At 43.0% G+C, this 20,652-nt stretch overlaps 1 protein-coding gene across 8 annotated transcripts in view; it reads left to right on the forward strand.

Moving 5' to 3' along the window:
• caska (calcium/calmodulin-dependent serine protein kinase a) overlaps window positions 1–20,652 on the forward strand; it is a 415,030-nt gene that overhangs the window by 216,403 nt on the left and 177,975 nt on the right. For all 8 annotated transcript variants that reach the window (XM_063050785.1, XM_063050787.1, XM_063050788.1 and 5 more), the window contains exon 10: window positions 7,273–7,372. In XM_063050785.1, the coding sequence (XP_062906855.1) occupies window positions 7,273–7,372 (100 nt within the window). The remainder of the gene's footprint in view (window positions 1–7,272; window positions 7,373–20,652) is intronic.

Here is a 20,652-nt window from a genome sequence, read left to right on the forward strand (position 1 = left end):
AAGATGTGCTGGGTGCGTCCCGGCTACCGCTGCATTCTTCGCGGATTGGTATCTGTCCGCGGCCCGGGGGTTGGGGTGGTGGGACACTGGGGTGTGATCTCGTCGTCTGTTTCCATCAGGGCAGGCAGGTCATCTTCTCCTATGACTGCCTGCCTCGATCTCGAAGGTCGAGGTTCGTCGTCTGCTGTGGCTGATATAGAAGGCTTGCTTGACTGCTTAGCCTCGCGCATTTTTAGATCATACTGTTCTTTGTAAGCACTCAAACCATCCTGCAAATATGCCCTAAACCGACGTGCCCTTTCAAAATTACAGTCGTACTTTATCATTGCAGCGAAAATCTCACGCAGTTGCTTCACGTTCAGTTCCTGGACGATTTCACTTCCAGTCCGTTTGCTACTGTATTCGGTTTCGATTGTTATCCTTTCCTCTTCCAATTGCATCAGCTCTTCATCTATCAGTTCTTGGTCATGGGATGCCAAAACCTCTTCAACATAATCTTCGTCAACTTCCACAAGCCAAACTCACGTTGTCCTTACTTGGTTCACCACGATCGAAACGCTTAATTATGTCTAGTTTTAAGCTAAGTGTAGCACCCTTATGAGCTCTTTTAGGCTTTTCCGATATCTTAGAACTCATCTTGCTAACGGATGCTCACAGGCACGTGTTTAAGCAATGCCGGCGAGAATGCAGTTCCGAATCCAGGGGAGGAGCAGCTGCTCGGGGCGCATGCTGCCTTTTTTTGTAACTGTTTAAACACCTGTTAGCGAAAACAGGTAATTAATGTAGGTAAACACGAGGAAATTCTGCAGATGCTGGAAATTCAAGCAACACACATCAAAGTTGCTGGTGAACGTAGCAGCCCAGGCAGCATCTCTAGGAAGAGGTACAGTCGACGTTTCGGGCCAAGACCCTTCGTCAGGACTAACTGAAGGAAGAGCTAGTAAGAGATTTGAGAGGGGGAGGGGGAGATCCAAAATGATAGGAGAAGACAGGAGGGGTAGGGATGGAGCCAAGAGCTGGCCACTTGTTTGGCAAAAGGGATATGAGAGGATCATGGGACAGGAGGCCCAGGGAGAAGGAAAAGAGGGAGGGGGAGAAAAAAACCCAGTGGATGGGGAAGGGGTAGGTCTTTCATAACAGTGAGGTTTCGTAAAGCGAACGTTCAAAAAGCGGGGGACACCTGTATTCGTTTTTCCAAAGTTGGCACCCTCTGTATAAGCCGACCCCCTAATTTTAGGACCAAAATTTAGGGCCAAATCCCCAGCTTATACACCAGAATTTACGGTACTTGGATTTTCAGAAGGCCTTTGATAAGGTGCTACACTTGAAGCTGCTTAATAAAATAAGAGCCCATGGTGTTACAGGAAAGAAACTCGCATAGATAGAGGATTTGCTGATTGGCAGGATACAAAGAATGGCTGGTTGCTGGTGACAACTGGTGCTCCACAGTGGTTAGTGTTGGGACCGCTTCTTTTTATGTTATATATCAATGATTTGGATGATGAAATTGAGGCCTTTGTGGCCAAGTTCCCTGTTGATATGAAGATAGGTGAAGAGGGTAGGTAGTGTTGAGGAAGCAGTGAGGTTGCAGAAGGAATTAGATTAGGAGAATGGGCAAAGAAGTGGCAGATGAAATACAGTGTCAGGAAGTATATGGTCATGCACTTTGATAGAAGGATCAAAAGTGTAGACTATTTTCTAAATGGGCAGAAAATTCAAAAATCCATGGTGAAAAGGGGCTTGGGAGTCCTTGTACAGGATTTGCTAAAGGTTAACTTGCAGGTTGAGTCAGTGGTGAGGAAGACAAATTAAATATTAGCATTCATTTCTCAAAGACTAGGAATATAAAAGCAAGGGTATAATGCTAAGGCTTTATAAGACGCTATTGAGGCCTCACTTGGAGTACTGTGAGCATTTTTAGGCCCCTTATCTAAAACAGGTTGTGCTGATATTAGGGACGGTTCAGAGGAGGTTCATGAGCATGATTCTGGGAATGAAGGAGCAATGGTATAAGGAGCCTTTGGCTCTGAGCTTGTACTTGCTGGAATTTAGAGGAACGAGGGGGAACTCATTGAAACCTATCGTATGTTGAAAGGCCTAGGTAGAGTGGATGTAAAGAGGATGTTTCCTGTAGTGGGGGATACTAGGACCAGAGGGCATTGCCTCGGAACAGAGGGACATCCATTTAGAACAGAGATGAGGAATTTCTTTACCCAGTAGGTGGTGACTCTGAAATTCTTTGCCACAGGCAGCTATGGAAGCCAGATCATTGGGTGTATTTAAGGTGGAGGTTGATAGGTTCTTGATTAGTCAGGATGTGAAAGGTTACAGGGAGAAGGCAGGAGAATGGGGTTGAGAGAGAATTGGATCAGCCATGATGAAATGGCAGAGTATACTTGATGGGCTGAATAGCCTAATTCTGCTCCTACCTCTGGCGTCTTAGGGTCTAATTTCTACCAAAGCCTATGAAAGATGGCAGGCCAAATAACGAGACAGTACACTGTTCAGGGGAAGCCCCTTAACGGTGTTGGTGAGCAGCGGGATCTTGTTCGTAGCTCCCTGAAAATGGCTACACAGGTTGATAAGGTGGTTAAGAAGACATATGGCATGCTTGACTTTATTAGTCAAAGCACTGAGTTCAAAAGTCAAGAAGTTATGTTATAGTTTTATAAAATTCTAGTTAGACCTCATTGGAGTGTTGAATACATTTCTGGTTGTCCCATAATAGGAAGAATGTTGAGTCTTTAGAGAGGTTGTTGAAAAGTTTATCAGGATGCTGCCTGGATTAGAGGGCATGTGCTGTAACAGATTTTGGACAAACTTGGGTTGTTTTCTGTGGCGGAGGCTGAAGGGGTGATCTGATGGAAGTTTGTAAATTATGAGAGGCATAGACAGTATCTTTTGCCCAGGATCAAAATGTCTAATACCAGGGGCATGCATTTAAATTGAGAGGGGTAATTTCAAATGAGTTGTGAGGCGTAAGCCTTTTTTCAGAGTACTGGGTGCCTGGGACATGCTGCCTGAGGTAGTGGTAAAGGGAGATGCATTAGGGACATTTAAGAGACTTTTAGATAGGCACGTGAATGTGAAGGAAATGAAGGAATATAGATAAGTAGATTCTTTATTAATTATTAATTAATTCTTTATTAATTCCAAAGTAAATTACAGTGTCACAATAGCATTACAGGTGCACAGATGTACAAATATTAAAGAGAAGTAAGAAAGAACAAAAAAGAAGTTACCTCAAACAGTATAAAAGGGGTGATCATCACTTCCCCGGCTGTAGGCTGACTCATTGCTGCAGATAATAATGACCTCATATAGCGCTGTTTGGAGCAGCGCGGTTGTCTTAGTCTGTTAGTAAGAGTATTCCTCTTTTCAGCCAGGATGGCATGCAGACGGTGAGGAAAACATTGTCCAGAATTGCCAGCATTTTCTGTAGGGTCCTTTGTTCTACCACCGCTTCTGGTGTGTCCAGTTTGACTCCTATAACAGAGCCAGCCTTTCTAATCAGTTTATTGAGCCTGTTGGCAACACCTGTATTGATGCCATTGCCCCAGCACACCACAGCATAGAAGATTGGCCATTGTGTAGGTATATGGGATTAGTTTAGTTGACCATTTAATTATTAACTTATTTGATTCAGTACAATATTGTGGGCTGGAGGGCCTGTTCGTGTGCTGTACAAAATGCATGCCCCCTGGTATTAGATATTTGTTCTAAATCAGATCATTCAGGAAAGAAGCTTTTTCTTTCAGAATTATTAATGGAATTTGGAAGTTACTGACAATGCCATTATTTATTGCCTTTTCCTCAATGCCTTTGAAAAGGTGGTGGTGATCCACTTCATTGAAATGCTTAAATCATTCAGCATTGTTGTATAACGAGTTACTGATTTCAGGCACACTGATGAAGAAATGTAAGTATATTTCTCCAGACATGTCTGTGTGACTTGGAAAGTGGGCTTGTGGTGAAGATGTCTGAGATTATAAGTTTGAACAGTGTTGTTGAAATAATATCAACAAATATCTGCGTTCATGGTGTACCAATGGTAGAGATTATCTTGTTTGGTTGGTGGATGATGCACCAATTAGGTTGCTGGGTGATGTTGGAAATTCTTTAGTTGGAACTGTTCTCATACAGGCCTGTGGAAAATATTGCATCCCTTTCTGTACCAATACTACTCAAAAGTCTCTTCCCATTAACTGACCACAAGAACATATCCATGTATTCCTCTTACTTTTCTTGATTGTAGTGAAGCTTGATACCGTGATTACGATTATTAGGAACCAGTTCCAAACTTGAATCTTTCTCTGATTGAGGAGATTTCTATGGAATTCCTTCCTGATCAATATGTCGGCCAAATAAAAATTTCAAATTTGTCCAATAACACCCGCACGCCCTCCCCCCACTATTATTTTAGTATACTCAATGGAGTCATCCTTTTCATTTGCCAGCCTGTTAATTAGCTTGTGGTCATATACTTTCCACTGCATTATCTTCCTTTGTTGTTTTGATTAAAACAGATATTCCAAATGTCCACATGGATGTTTTATGAACTCTCATCTGTTAATTTTGGCAGATTGACCTTCCTAGACATTTCAGGAAGTTTTGTTTTCCCTGCCAGGCGTAATAAAAGTTCGGATTTTGAAAAGATGCAATTGTGGATATTTTGGGAATTACAGTCAGAAAAATGTGTCTTTTTCCTCAGCTTCCTCTTAAGCTAAATAAGTTCAGAATATACTGCAGATTCAGCATTTAACGTTGAGTTGCTCACTGAACACATGATACTCATCTGACTGTCTTTTCTGGAGGGTGCAAACAGGAAAAGAAAACCACTGGGTAATATGACAGAGTGTTTCCACATTTGCTGCATCTAAATGTACTTGTTGATAAAGTATGCTTAATTTTGATTGCTTAAAAGAACTGGAAAGTGGTCCAATCAAGAGTTAACCTGGTGTGTTAAAGAAATGAAGAGTTGTTACATTTTAATTCATGTCCCTTCCTATACTATTATAGTATGCCTTTGGTTACCTGAAGTACTTTTTTAAAATATTCAGTAATTGTCTTAATCATCATTTGCTTCTAGCAATGACTCTCGGCCTGCAGGAAACAAATCACTTGGTTATAGTACAGTACTTAAAACAACAATTTCTAAAGTTTTTTTTCGGTAGAGACCATTTTTTTCAGAATTTTGAATTTATTTTGTTGCAAAGTTATTTTAATTGTCAGACTGGTTTGTCTGATGTAACAATAATATGAAGTTTTCTCCCCACAAAGAAACATCAGGCCACTGTCTCACATGCCATCACTGACTTTATCACCTTCAGAGATCTCCCTTCTACAGCTTTCAGCCTCATTGTTCCCCAAGCCAATGCTGCCTATTTCTATCTCCTACACAATATTCACAAGCCAAACTGCCTTGGTTGGCCCATTGTTTCTGCCTGTTCCTACCCTGCTGAACTTATACAGTCAAATTTCATCTCCATCTTGTCCCCTTTGTACAGTCTCTTCCCACCTCTATCCATAGCACTTTGGGTGCTCTCCACTACTTCCACAACTTCCAATTTCCTGGCCCTGACTGCCGAATTTTCACTTATGCTCCTCCCACTTTCTCCAGACAACCATGAGCACTTGCACGGGCCACATTTATGCTCACCTTTAGTTGGCTACAGGGAGCAATCCATGTTCCAAACCTACACCAGCAATGCTCCACAACTCTCTCTCCTCTGCATCTCACCTAGTTCACTATTAACATCCACCATGCACTTGCATTAACTTAGTCCATTTCTGACAGCTCTCTCCCTTCATCTGTCGCTATCTCGGGAGACAGATTATTCACTGGCATTATCTACAAAACTACTGACTTCCAGCATTTACTTTGACTACACCACTTCCCACAGAGCCACTTGCAAGGATTCTTTTGTTGCATGAATGAAGTCACCAGAGAAAATTACTGGTAGATACAAACAGCTTCTTTATTCGATCATATGAAGATGCTTTCGGCCAAAAGGTCTGCTGGCCCAACGTGGAGCTCGATATTTTATGTGCTAAACATCAAAGGATAATTCCATATTTACAATGTATGGACAATGCTTTCTTTGAAACTACATACAACCTTCACACCTGATTCGCATTCACACCACAGACATCTAAGTGAATTTTAATCAGCATTGTCTGGACTAGGATTTACAGCTTTAGGAACCCATTGTTCAAAGCTGCACTCGGAATTAAATTCACAATACATATTCAGGTGTGAAGACTAGTAGCTAAAGTCAGTTGGTAAATGTATATGTCCTAAACCCAAAAATCACTCTTAACGGGTGCCGTTCCCTTTTCTCACTTCATCCATCTCCATCACAGCATGATGAGACTTTCACTCCAGGACATTCAAGATGTCCTTGTTTTTTTTTAAGAAAATGAGGTCCTATCACTCCTCCAACACCCCCCCAACCTAATATTAATGCAGCTATCACTTCCACATCTGCCCTTAGTCTGTTTCTACCCAGACATAACAGGAATAGAGGGCCCACCACAAGCACATCTCCACTTTTCACAGTGATCACTCTCTCTGTGTCTTCCTTGTCCACTCATCCTGCCAGCCATTCACCCTACAGGCACTTACCCATGCAACCATGCTAAATGTTACACCTTCCCCTAGCGTACTTCACATGTAAATCAGCCACTGTCATTTATTGCATCTGATGCTCTCAGTGTGACCTCTGTATCAGTGAGAACCAACCTGATGCAACATACTGAGTGCCTATCCATGGCCCCCTCCACCTCAGGTTGAGGCTAGATGCAGACCAGAGGACAGCACCCTCATATTGCACTTCGGTAGTCTCCAACCTGACGGCACAAACATGGATTTTGCTAACTTCTGGTAACCACTTCCCTCTGTCCATGTATTCTTTTCCTTTTTCTCAAACACCCCTCCCCCACTATCCTTTCTTACCTTCCGTATCTCACCCTGTTGATCTTCCCATCACCTACATATTTTCCCTCTGGTTCTCAAATTTTTGGAGAATGATTTGTGAATTCTGTAAGGGCATATTTCAAATACCCAAACATCTGTAATGCAGAGATTGCCTGTAGTCTGAGTATTGCCTTAATAATTTTCTGTTTTGTAACTTTCTCGAGGTATTCAATTAATATTTTGTGGGTTAGTACACTGTTTATTGATTTGAAAACTACTAGGTTAAAAAAATGAATTATGTATAGACAAATTAAATAAGCTTGTAATTTGTAATGTTTTTCCTTAATTTATTTTAGGGAGCAGTTCTTGCAGCTGTATCAAGTCACAAATTCAATTCTTTCTATGGTGACCCACCTGAAGAGCTGCCTGACTTCTCAGAAGACCCTACCTCTTCAGGTAAAATGTTTTAACATTTGGATTCCAAAGACAATTCCTGCAAATAGTTTAAGTAAATTAAGATTTTGAAGTTTTGCAGCACAAATATGCTTTTTATAATTACCAAGCCAGTCTTCTCCTAATTTTTCAAGCTCACAGTATACAGCAAGTTTGCATTTAAATGTTGAAAAGATATGAAATATATCAACTTGACACTTTGTCTTGAATTAATACATGCAGGCATAAGCAAAGTCATTCAACATAAACTTGTGTGTTTAAAGGCTTTGTCATCTGACAATGTGTAGTGAGATTATTATCACAACTTCTTGCGTAAGTGCCTGACTGGGAGTCTACTAAACAAACAAGTCAGAATAGTTCTTTTAATTTTACATGTTAATATTATGACTTTGTAATTCTAAATCAGTCCATTTCCAAAAAGAGACTGTAATTCGTAAGCTGTATTTCTTGAAAACAATGGTTCAGATGTGCTGGTGGCTAGCTGAATGTATCAGGAACTACCTGCTTGCTGCAGTTCACATTCCAGGCTTGCCTGTCCATTGCATAAATGCAATGTATCAGATATTTACACAGCTAATCTTGTGCTCTTCCCTTGCCCTCATCACTGACGCAACAGGCACTCCATAAGTTACAAGACTGATGGGCTGAATACTCTGCATGTAGCCCCTTACGTTTACTACAGCCAGGACAATGTAATTTCTGTTCCGAAAAACAAAATTAAACTGTGATGCTGGAAATATTAAAGTAAAAACAAAATGCTAGATGTGCTTTGCAGATTAGGCAGCACCTATGAAGCAAAAATGGAATTAACATTTTGGGTTGATAATCTTTCATCATTCTTTGGACATGAGAATCTGCAGATGCTGGAATACTGCAAAGGAAGGGGGCAGAAGCTGGAATTTCTGCACCCTTTCCATTCTTGATGAAAGGTCTCATCCCAGAACATCAACTGTTTATTTTCCTCCACAGATGCGGCTTGACCTGCTGAGTTCCTTCAGCACTTTGTGTGTGTTGCACATCATTTACTTGTTCATGTTTTATTTATCTGCTTTATTTCAAATTTTCAATTTATAACAGCCTTGTATTAGTAAGGAAAAAAATAGCATTTTTTTATAACTTCTACCTTTTTCAGCTGCTTCTTAATGCTTTATTTGTAAACAGTGAAAAGACTTACAGCTAAAACGGGAAGATTTATTTAATGCAAAATTATATCTGGTGTAGAAGGCAGCTTTGAGACCTGGGGCTGTATTAGCATGATCTGAACCAATCTTTTGATCAGTTGCACATTATGCGACATTGACCCATTAAGGAAATGGAAGTGGATGCTGCAAAGGTTGGAAATGAAACAATTACAATTCACAGGTCAAGAAATAATGCCATTTTACTTGACCTTTTAAAAGTATGGGTTATTTTTCTAATATTGTTTAGCAAGGCTCTTTGCTGTGAAAATATTCAAATAGTCTTCAAATTTGTATTTGCAACTTTTGATACATGCATAATTATTTATAGTAAAACATGTAATTATATAAATGTCTTTCTAAGTAGTTCTGAAGGTAGAATTGTGCTGATTTTATTTTCATCCTAAATTTCATAATCTGTATTTCATCTGATTTGTTTCATGCCAGAAAGTTTATTAACAATGATGCCAGTTTTAAAGGCAGACATTTTATGGTATACAGTTTTTATCACCATCTTGGTTTCACTGAATGTTATTACAGATGTTCACAAATCACAAATTTCTGAGTTATTTGCAGATTTAAAATTCATTTTAAAACCAAGATTAAAGCCTGTAAAGAAAACATGGGGTTATCTGGCTTCCTTGCCTTGCATTTATAGGGATTAATGACTTTATTTTTTTTACACACATTTGCCTCTACCTTTACGGTAGTTTTATTAATTAACTGGCACATAAGACAGCTAAAATTATGTACAATAAGGATTCACTATCAGCCAGTTAGTTCCTGACCGGCCATAGTAATAAAGATACTGCTTTAGCCAATTGGCCTAATTTTAGCAGAAAATGCCTTATACAGTGGGCTGTGTGTGTACTTACGTGAGAAGCCTCTACTGTATCAATAATTAAAGTTAAGCACCAATAATAATAAAAAATGTACATCTTCATTTTATTAATTTAGCAACAAATATGCAAAATATTTAGTTTCGTCTACCCTTATGCTAATATGAATATTGATATTAAGTGTACAATACCAGTGGTTTATTATTCATATTTGTTTATGGAATTCCAATTCATATGGCTAGTAGCTGCCACGTACCGACATTGCTGAACAATAATATTCATTGTTCAACTATTGATGGATTCAGCTCTAAAAAGAGCGAGACAAAATGTAAAATTTGCATTATTTTCAGTGTAATATGGTTTAAATACACTCACGACACCTAGTGTGACAACTTTTAAAAAGTTCTTAATGTTTGTTATTTATCCAAATGCTGCTCACTTACTAGGACTGCTAGCTGCAGAAAGTAGGTATCTATTTGTTTCTCTAATTAAGGCATCTCATACTGCATAAACTGTGTGCTGTTGTGTGTGTGTGAATTCCACTGTCTCTCCTTTCACAGGTATGGTACTGAGGGGATAGCACTTAAGTTTCATCTTTCTTCATGCAGTTAGTTCTTAATATGTACACTCTGTTTCAAGATCTTCCTTGGCACATCACATTATAAGTAGGATAGATGCAAGGACAATTTTAATACTTGATCTAAAATTAAATGTAAATGTCAGAAATTTAAGTTCATTAAATGTTTGGGTGAAGATTAAACACCTCATACAATCTGCTCTTGACTGTTGAATTAAACCTTAATATTATATGGCCAATTAATATTTATTCACTAACATAATTCATACAGAGTTCAGTTTTTTAATTTGACAAATACACTAAACACCACTAAAAACGTTACAAGGTTTCACTATGTACATTTAAGAATCACACCGCTCTTTAATATTTTTGTAAAAGTCATTAGGGTGGTTGCCATTGAGAAATGAAAATGTTTCTATCTTTAGTGCTTGGTCAACATCAAGCATACCCAGGTCAAGCACAGCAAATTCAAATGTAAAAATACTTCATAGTGCTTTCTATGCAAGGGTAAAATCAATCTCCAAAGATTCTTTTTTTCATTTTCAGCTAAGGTTTAAGATTTGATTTTGCAGCCACTTGGAGTTAAATTACTTGATTTTTAAAAGAATCTTTACCCCCATCAGTATTAAGAGGGTTTTAATGGCATGATCTGGAGTCAGCTGTTAGAAACAAAAGTTGTATGTTCATGAATTATTTCGGCAGTAAAAAATATTTAATAAACCTAATTGGCTAAATTGAGAAAAGCAGGAAATCCTGGAAACAGTATTTGTGGAAAACCAGTGTCACGAAGATGATCATGCTGTTCATAAAGCCATTGGGTTGATAAGTTAATGAGGGAAGTTAGGAAGGAGGAAAGCACAGAAACATGTGAGAACTGCAATGCAGATTGGGGCTATTTCTGAGACCTAAGGCCTGATATCAAAAGGAATGTTGGAAATGCCCACCAGATCAGGCACTAACTGTAGGATGAGAAAAAAACTGAAGAATAACTATACAGCAGAACTAACTAGTTCTGATGCAAACAGGAAAAGCATGTTAGATGCATTCAGACATGAAGTCCTGAAATTTATAATGATTTTATGTTGGAGTCAGTGCCTTAAATGCTAGTTCTTTACTAGTGGCAATTACAAGCAGTTATTGAAGTACTTGGTTTCCTGCAAGCAATTTAGTCGATAAACAGGATGTGTATTTTTTCTGATCTGATAGAATATACCACAGTTTTTTTTTGTTTTGTTGATTGAGTGTCCTGCAGTAAAAAGGAAGTCAGTTGTCAAACTGAGTTTTGTAAATCTGCCAAGAAATAACTAATTCAGACATTCATTAGTCATTAAATACTTACGTAGTTCAACACTGGAAGAAAATACTTTCTATTATAAGCAATTCTTATGATTTCAGTCTGAGGGTGTCAAGTAAAAATCAGAAAATGAGTAACAACTTCCATTTGAATAGTGTTCATAATGGTCCTGGGTCATAGAGAAGTAATCAAACAAAGATGAACAGTTGAGATGAGGAAGTAGCTATCACAACAGTGAACAATATCTGGACTTTAGCAAAGAAGGTTGAAGAGAACATTCCAGAACTTGGGAGCTGGAAAACAGATTCATGTCACCAGTACTGGTGGTAAGTAAGTGCACAAAAGATGGAACAAAAGAGTTTTCCCTTTCTCCCATGATCTACTCTCCTTTCCTATCAGATTCCTTTCTCCAGACCTTTACCACCCACCTGGCTTCACCTATTCCATTCTAGCTTTATCCTCCCCTCCCCTCTTTATTCTGGTGTTTTCCTTTCCACTCCTGATGAGCATCTCAGCCAGAAATGTCAACTGTTTATTCATTTCCACAAACATGGTTTGCACCCATGCTGAACTCGTCAGTTCTATCAACTTTACCTCCGACTTCCATCCTGCCCTTAAATTCACTTGGTCCATTTCTGGCACCTCTCTTCCCTTTCTCAATCTCTGTCTCCGTATCTGGAGACAAACTTTCTACTGGCTTCTTTTATAAACCCACCAATTCTCACCCTGTCTCCTGTAAAAATGCTATTCCCTTTTCTCAGTTCCTTTATCTCCACCTCATCTGTTCCCAGGATGAGGCTTTCCTTTCAGGACATCAGAGATATCCTTCAACTTCAAAGAACAGGGTTTCCCTTCCTCCACCATTGATGCTGCCCTCACCCACATCTCCTCCATTTCCAGGGCATCTACAATCACTCCCATCTTCCCTCCGCCTTAACAGGGATAAAGTTCCGCTTGTCCTCACTTACCACCCTGTTAGCCTCCGCATCCAACACATCATTACCCACAACTTCCACCAGCTTCAATGATATCCTACCACCAAGCACATCTTTACCCCCCTCCCCCCAACCCCAAGACTTCACTTTCCACAGGGTTTGCTCCCTTCATGATTCTCTTGTCCATTCATCCCTTCCCACTAATCTCCCTCCTGGTACTTGAACCTTGCAAAAAACAGAAGTCCTACACCAGCCAATGCACTTCCTCCCTCATCTCTATTCAGGGCTGCAAGCTGTCATTCCAGATGAGGCAACATTTCACCTGCGAATTTGTTGCCCTCATCTATTGCAGCCAGTGCACCTGATGCGCTTTTCTACATTGGTCAGACCCAACATAAGTCGAGGGACCATTTTGTCAAGCACCTCCACTCCATCTGTCAAAAGCAGAATTTCATGGTGGCCAGGCAGCGTCTCTAGGAAGAGGTACAATCGACGTCTCAGGCCAAGACCCTTCGTAAAGACCAGCAGCTTTGATGTGTATTGCTTGAATTTCCAGCATCTGCAGGATTCCTGTTGTATTTCATGGTGGCCATCCACTTTAATTCCTAACTGCATTCTATTTCGACATGTTGGTCCATGGCCTCCTCTTCTGCCACATTGAGGCCACTCTCAGGGTGGAGGAGGAAGACCTCATGTGCCATCTTGGTAGCCTTCAACCTGATAGCATGAACATCAGTTTCTCCTGCCGGTAACCTTCCATTTCTTTTTCCTTTCCCCTCTCATTTCCATCTTTTATTCTCCACTCTGAACTCTTAACTCTTCTCCTCACCTGCCTATAACCTCTTCCTGGTGCCCCTCCTTCTTCCCTTTCTCCCATGTTCTACTCTCCTCTCTTATCAGATTCCTCCTTCTCCAGCCCTTTACCTTTCTTACCTTGGCTTCACCTATCACATTCTAGCTTGTCCTTTCCCTCCCCCCACTTATTTATTCTAACATCTTGCCCCATCCTTTTCAGTGTTGATGAAGGGTTTCAACCAAAATGGCGACTGTTAATTCATTTCTATAGATGCTGTCTGACCTGCTGAGTTCCTCCAGCATTTTGTGTGTGTTGCAACAGAGTTTTTAGTAAATTTTAAAGCTGTGTTAATGGGATTAGTTTGGATTGGTACAATATGATTCACTAATGTTCTGTAACTGTTAAATATTGCTCAGGGTTATAGAAACAATGCCTTTATTCATCTGCATCCAGCTGAGATCAGACAATGCCTCTGCCTAAAGTCTCACCCATATGTGCAGCATCACCTTTTCCTTAGTGAAGTGTTAGATAGCACAGCTCTTTTATACTACAAATTTCTGTTATGAGGCGAGCATATAAAAAGGAATTGTAGACAGATTGTTGTAGATTGGGGAATAGCATGGGTATGGAAGTATTTAAATGTAAGCATTTTATTTCCTTTAACTTGAGACACCAAGCATCAGAGATCAATGTAAGTCAACATACTTGGTTTAAAAAGTGAGCAGCATATGAAGCCACATAGGACAAGGCAAGAATGTTTAGAATGAATGAACTGAGCTTATGGGAAGTTGGCAATAGTTGGAATGATAAAGAATGAGCATTTTGTGAAAGAGAGATTGTTAAATAATGTCGCACACTGAGGATGAATGCAGTCTTTTTATAAAAATTGGATAAAAAGGTCAGCTTGCAGTCAGAAGACACCAACATTTCAAACAGTCTGAGCATGAGGATATATGGAAAATATGATTGAAATGATTATAGTGCACTTTTTAATAATAGACCAGAGACTGAAGACTTTAGTTTTTCAGGAATTTTATTCATGTATTTTGAAGGATGGAAGTTGAGCAAGAAGCCTCTCAACACAAACATTCAATAAATTTAGAGAATTTGGTGGAAACCAGCAGAGCTGAATCATAGGTGAACACATGGAAAGTGATCCCAAGTCTGTGTGGAATATTGTCTAGGGTATCATATTACTGAAGGAATATCAGACTGCCAAAATTTGAAGATTGAGTTATGGCGGGTGTCTTTGAATGAATCCATGCTGCAGATTTGTGGATAGGTATTCAGAGAGCCCAAGGGAGTAAAATACAATCAGTTGAAATAACAATCAGATCATAAGAGACTCTGCAGAAATCTAGAGCAATATACACACATTGCTGGAGGAACTCAGCAAGTTATCATCTATGGAAATAGATAAACAGTCATTGTTTATGTAGGCTGAGACCTTTCATCAGATGGAAAGGAAGGAGTAAGATGTCAGAATAAAAAGGTGGAGAGAGGGGAAGGAATGTGATCGGTGCAGCTATGTTGGTTGGAAATATAAAGGGCTGGAGAAGAAGAAATTTGATGGGAAAGGAGAGTGGACCAAGGGAAAAAGGGATGAAGGAGAGGCACCAGAGGGATGTGATAAGCAGGTGAGGAGAAGTAAAGAGGCCAGAGTGGGAAATAGTAGAAGAGGAAAGGGAGAGGGGGAAAGGAAAAAAATCCTGGAAGGAGAAATCGATGTTATGCCATCAGGTTGGTGCTAGCCAGAATATGGGGTGTTGTTCCTCCACCCTGAGAGTGGTTTATCATGGCAGAAGAGGAGGCTGTGGATCAACATGTAGGAGAGGAAATGGGGATAGGAATTTAAATAGTTGGCTACCGGATAATTTTACTTTTTGCAGACAGAGTGGAGGTGCTCAACAAAGCACTCCCCCAATTTATGTCAGGTCTTATGTATAACTATGTGAAAACTAACAATCACTGTTCCCAAATTCCTCTGCCCATGAAACTCTGATCACCTGGTCAGGCTGATCTCCAAGGTCTAGTATGGCCCTTTCCTTGATTGGATTATCCACATAATCTGTCAAGCAACCCTCCTGGATCTACTCAACAAATTCTGCTCCATCTCAGCCTCTGACAGTCAGGAAATCTGAGTAAATAATGGCAAAGTAACCGTCCTTTTGCTTTTACACCTTTCCATAATCTGCTTGCATATTTGTAGTACAACCCCATAATACTGATTACCCCTTTTCTTACTCCTGAGCTCTACCCATATTGCCTCTCGGGATGTTCTGAGTGCTACTGTGGTATTCTCCCTGTTTAATAATGCCACCCCCCACCCCACACCCCCCACACCCCACACCCCACACACCCCCCACCCCCCACACCACACACCCCACACCCCCCACACCCCACACCACACCTCTTTGTCCATTGGTCTGAACCCTGCCCCCTTTTCTTACTCCTGAGCTCTACCCATATTGCCTCTCGGGATGTTCTGAGTGCTACTGTGGTATTCTCCCTGTTTAATAATGCCACCCCACCACCCCACACCCCCCACACCCCACACCACACCCCCCACACCCCCACCCTCCACACCACACACCCCACACCCCCACCCTCCACACCACACACCCCACACACCCCCCACCCGCCACACCCCACACCACACACCCCACACCACACACCCCACACCCCACACCCCACACCACCCCCCACACCCCACACACCCCCCACCCCCCACACCACCCCCCACACCCCACACACCCCCCACCCCCCACACCACCCCCAACACCCCACACCCCACACCCCACACCCCACACCCCCCACACCCCACACCACACTTCTTTGTCCATTGGTCTGAACCCTGCCCCCTTTTCTTACTCCTGAGCTCTACCCATATTGCCTCTCGGGATGTTCTGAGTGCTACTGTGGTATTCTCCCTGTTTAATAATGCCACCCCCCCCACCCCACACCCCACACCCCACACACCCCCCACCCCACACACCACACCCCACACACCCCCCACCCCACACACCCCACACCACACACCCCCCACACCCCCCACCCCACACACCACACACCCCACACCCCCCACACCCCACACCCCACACCACACACCCCACACCCCCCACACCCCACACCACACCTCTTTGTCCATTGGTCTGAACCCTGCCCCCTTTTCTTACTCCTGAGCTCTACCCATATTGCCTCTCGGGATGTTCTGAGTGCTACTGTGGTATTCTCCCTGTTTAATAATGCCACCCCACCACCCCACACCCCCCACACCCCACACCACACCCCCCACACCCCCACCCTCCACACCACACACCCCACACCCCCACCCTCCACACCACACACCCCCCACCCGCCACACCCCACACCACACACCCCACACCACACACCCCACACCCCACACCCCACACCACCCCCCACACCCCACACACCCCCCACCCCCCACACCACCCCCCACACCCCACACACCCCCCACCCCCCACACCACCCCCAACACCCCACACCACACACCCCACACCCCACACCCCCCACACCCCACACCACACTTCTTTGTCCATTGGTCTGAACCCTGCCCCCTTTTCTTACTCCTGAGCTCTACCCATATTGCCTCTCGGGATGTTCTGAGTGCTACTGTGGTATTCTCCCTGTTTAATAATGCCACCCCCCCCACCCCACACCCCACACCCCACACACCCCCCACCCCACACACCACACCCCACACACCCCCCACCCCACACACCCCACACCACACACCCCCCACCCCACACACCACACACCCCACACCCCCCACACCCCACACCACACACACCCCCCACACCCCACACACCCCCCCACCCCCACACCCCACACCCCCCCCACCCCCACACCCCCACACACCCCCCCACCCCCACACCCCACACACCCCCCACCCCACACCCCACACACCACACACCACACACCACACACACCCCACACCCCACACACCCCACACCCCACACCACACCCCCCACCCCCCACACCACCCCCCCACACCACATCCCCCACCCCCGCACCCCACACCCCCGCACCCCACACCCCACACACCCCCCACACCACACCCCACACCCCACACACCACACCCCACACACCACACCCCACACACCACACACCCCACACACCCCACACCACACACCCCCCACACCACACCCCCCACACCCCACACACCACATCCCACACACCCCACCCCACACACCCCCCACCCCACACACCCTACACACCACACACCCCACACACCACACACCACACACCCCACACACCCCCCACCCCACACACCCCCCACCCTCCACACCACACCCCCCACACCCCACACCACACCCCACACACCCCCCACCCCACACACCACACCACACACACCCCACACCACACACCCCCCACACCCCACACCACACCCCCCACCCCCCACACCACCCCCCACCCCACCCCCCCACACCCCCCCACCCCACACACCACACCCCACACACCCCACATCCCACATCCCACACCCCACCTCTTTGTCCATTGTTCTGAACCCTGCCCCCTTTTCTTATTCCTGAGCTCTATCCATGTTGCCTCTCGGAATGTTCTGAGTGCTGCTGTGGTGTTCTCCCTGTTTAATAATGCTACCCCCCCCCAACACCCCACACCCCACACCCCACCCCCCACACCCCACACCCCACCCCCCACCCCCCACCCCCCACACCACACCACACCACACCACACCACACACCTCTTTGTCCATTGGTCTGAACCCTGCAAGCTGCAGTGCCTGTCCTGCATTTTTGTCAACTGATTTTTTTTTTTAATGGCTACAACATCATAGTTCCATGCACTAATCCAGGCTCTAAATACATTGCTTTACTCCTCGATTTGAAATACATACACTTCCTCCCATCAGCCCATATTCATTTATGGACTCTGCCTGTCCTTCCTGATTGTCTAACCTCTATCTTCAAGGCTTGCTGACCTCCTGCTCTCTTTATCCATGTTCCTGAAGACCTCCTTCCTTGCACCAACTCCTTAGCTAAATGTTTAGCAGTACTGCCTCCCTATTTCTTGTCTCACTAACATGTGACATAAGGACCAAACCCAAATTGAGAACCTGTTTCTCAATTCCCTTTGCAGGGCCTTGATTATCTTTTTCCTTATGTTGTTCATTCCATAGCCTCTGGCTGCTCACCCTTCCCTTTCAGTATGCCCCATACCTGCTTAGAGACATAGAAATATAGAAACATAGAAAATCGGTGCAGGAGTAGGCCATTCGGCCCTTCGAGCCTGCACCGCCATTCAGTATGATCATAGCTGATCATCCAACTCAGAACCCTGTACCAGCCTTCCCTCCATACCCCCTGATCCCTTTAGCCACAAGGGCCATATCTAACTCCCTCTTAAATATAACCAATGAACTGGCCTCAACTGTTTCCTGTGGCAGAGAATTCTACAGATTCACCACTCTTACTTGATACATGCTTGACCACAGCACCAGGGAGGCAATGCACTAGCCTGGAGTCTCATGCACAGCCTCAGAAATGTGCATCTGTGCCCCTGAGTGTAGAGTCCTTTGTCACTTGCTCAGTGAGACTTTGCCCTTCCCTACCTTGCAGCAAAGCTAGTTGTGGTGCCACTGATCTGGCTTCAGCTGTTCCTCCTGAAAAGCCATCTCCCCTAACAATATCCTTTTTACTGAACAATCGGTGTGACCATATCCTGAAACTCCTTTCTATAAATCTCTGCCTTCTGTGTACTCAGCTAGTGCAATTGCTGCTCTAACCACTCCATGCATAGATCGAAGCTGCAGTTGGACATACTTCCTGCAAACACAGTCAACAAGGTTTCATAAACTTTCCCTGGTCTCTCTCATTTCACAGGAGGAACATATCACTCCACTGATTGGTATCACTGCCTCTCTTAACAATTAGTGGAACAAAGTAAAGGAATTGAAAGAATCTTGCATTATCTTATTGTTACTTCCTTCCTCACTAAAGTCTGGTGTTCATCAAAACCCAACTTCAACCTCACAGTAACACTTGCATCTCTTGGCTGCTATCCCCAAAATGGCTGTTTTACGATATCTTGCCTCTATTTTATTTATTCCTAGACCTCACAGTGAGCAATTAACAGCTTCTCACATGACCCATTAGTTTTTAAGCTTCTCCTCACCCCTCCCTTTTATCTGAAGGCATAAATATTTAAGTTTCTGCCATTTTCTTATTTCCCATTAGTAATTCCTCTGTCTCATTATCAGCTGTTTTCCTCCTTTTTTAATACTGGTGAATACTCTGACACTTTGTTTTTGTAATTCTTGCTAGTATACTCTTACAACACACATCAAAGTTGCTGGTGAACGCAGCAGGCCAGGCAGCGTCTGTAGGAAGAGGTGCAGTCGACGTTTCAGGCCGAGACCCTTCGATGTGTGTTGCTTGAATTTCCAGCATCTGCAGAATTCCTGTAGTATACTCTTAACCTATTTTCTCTTTTTTTGTTATCTTTAGCTGATTTCTAACATTTTCCCAACCACCTGAATACCACCATGTATGCAACATTGTATACCTCTTCTTATATGATGCCACCTTTAACATTATTCATTAGCCTGGAGTAGGCCATCCTTCACTTATGATATTCCTCAATGGAACATGTCTTCATTGAGAATTATTAAGTATCTATTCAACAGTGAAATATCTATTCAAGACTGTTTATTTTACCTTTTAAGCTATTTTCCACTTAGGTTTCAATAAAATAGATTTCTTTCATACTCTCAGACAATAAGATTCTATTGTACTATGATCATTCTTCCTCAGTTTACCTTGATGATGAGATCATAATTCATCAAGTTTTGTTATAACTAGCCAGAGCTAAAATTGGTAGCTCTGGTAGGTTCCACAATACATTGTTCTCAGAAAATATTGCAAATACACAGTTCAAACTTGCGCAAAGATTTTTTTATTATCACCAATGAAGTTGTTTCTACCACGTTTCTTAATTTCAAAAATATTATCCATGTAAGCCAGTTAGAAGAGTGGGCTGAAAGATGGCAGATGGGGTTTAATGCTGATAAGTGTGAAGTGCTACATTTTGGTAGGACTAATCAAAATAGGACATACATGGTAAATGGTAGGGCATTGAAGAATGCAGTAGAACAGAGGGATCTAGGAATAATGGTGCATAGTTCCCTGAAGGTGGAATCTCATGTGGATTGCGTGGTGAAGAAAGCTTTTGGTATGCTGGCCTTTATACATCAGAGCATTGAGTATAGGAGTTGGGATGTAATGTTGAAATTGTACAAGGCATTGGTAAGGCAAAATTTGGAGTATTGTGTACAGTTCTGGTCACCGATTTATAGGAAAGATGTCAACAAAATAGAGAGAGTGCAGAGAATATTTACTAGAATGTTACCTGGGTTTCATCACCTAAGTTACAGAGAAAGGTTGAACAAGTTAGGTCTTTATTCTTTAGAGCTTAGAAGGTTGAGGGGGGACTTGATAGAGGTATTTAAAATTATGAGGGGGATAGATAGAGTTGACGTGGATAGGCTTTTTCCATTGAGAGTGGGGGAGATTCAAACAAGAGGACGTGAATGGAGAGTTAAAGGGCAAAAGTTTAGGGGTAACATGAGGGGGAACTTCTTTACTCAGAGAGTGGTAGCTGTGTGGAACGAACTTCCAGCAGAA

The sequence above is a fragment of the Mobula hypostoma genome, chromosome 6 (genome assembly GCF_963921235.1).
Source record: "Mobula hypostoma chromosome 6, sMobHyp1.1, whole genome shotgun sequence".
Taxonomy (NCBI): domain Eukaryota; kingdom Metazoa; phylum Chordata; class Chondrichthyes; order Myliobatiformes; family Myliobatidae; genus Mobula; species Mobula hypostoma.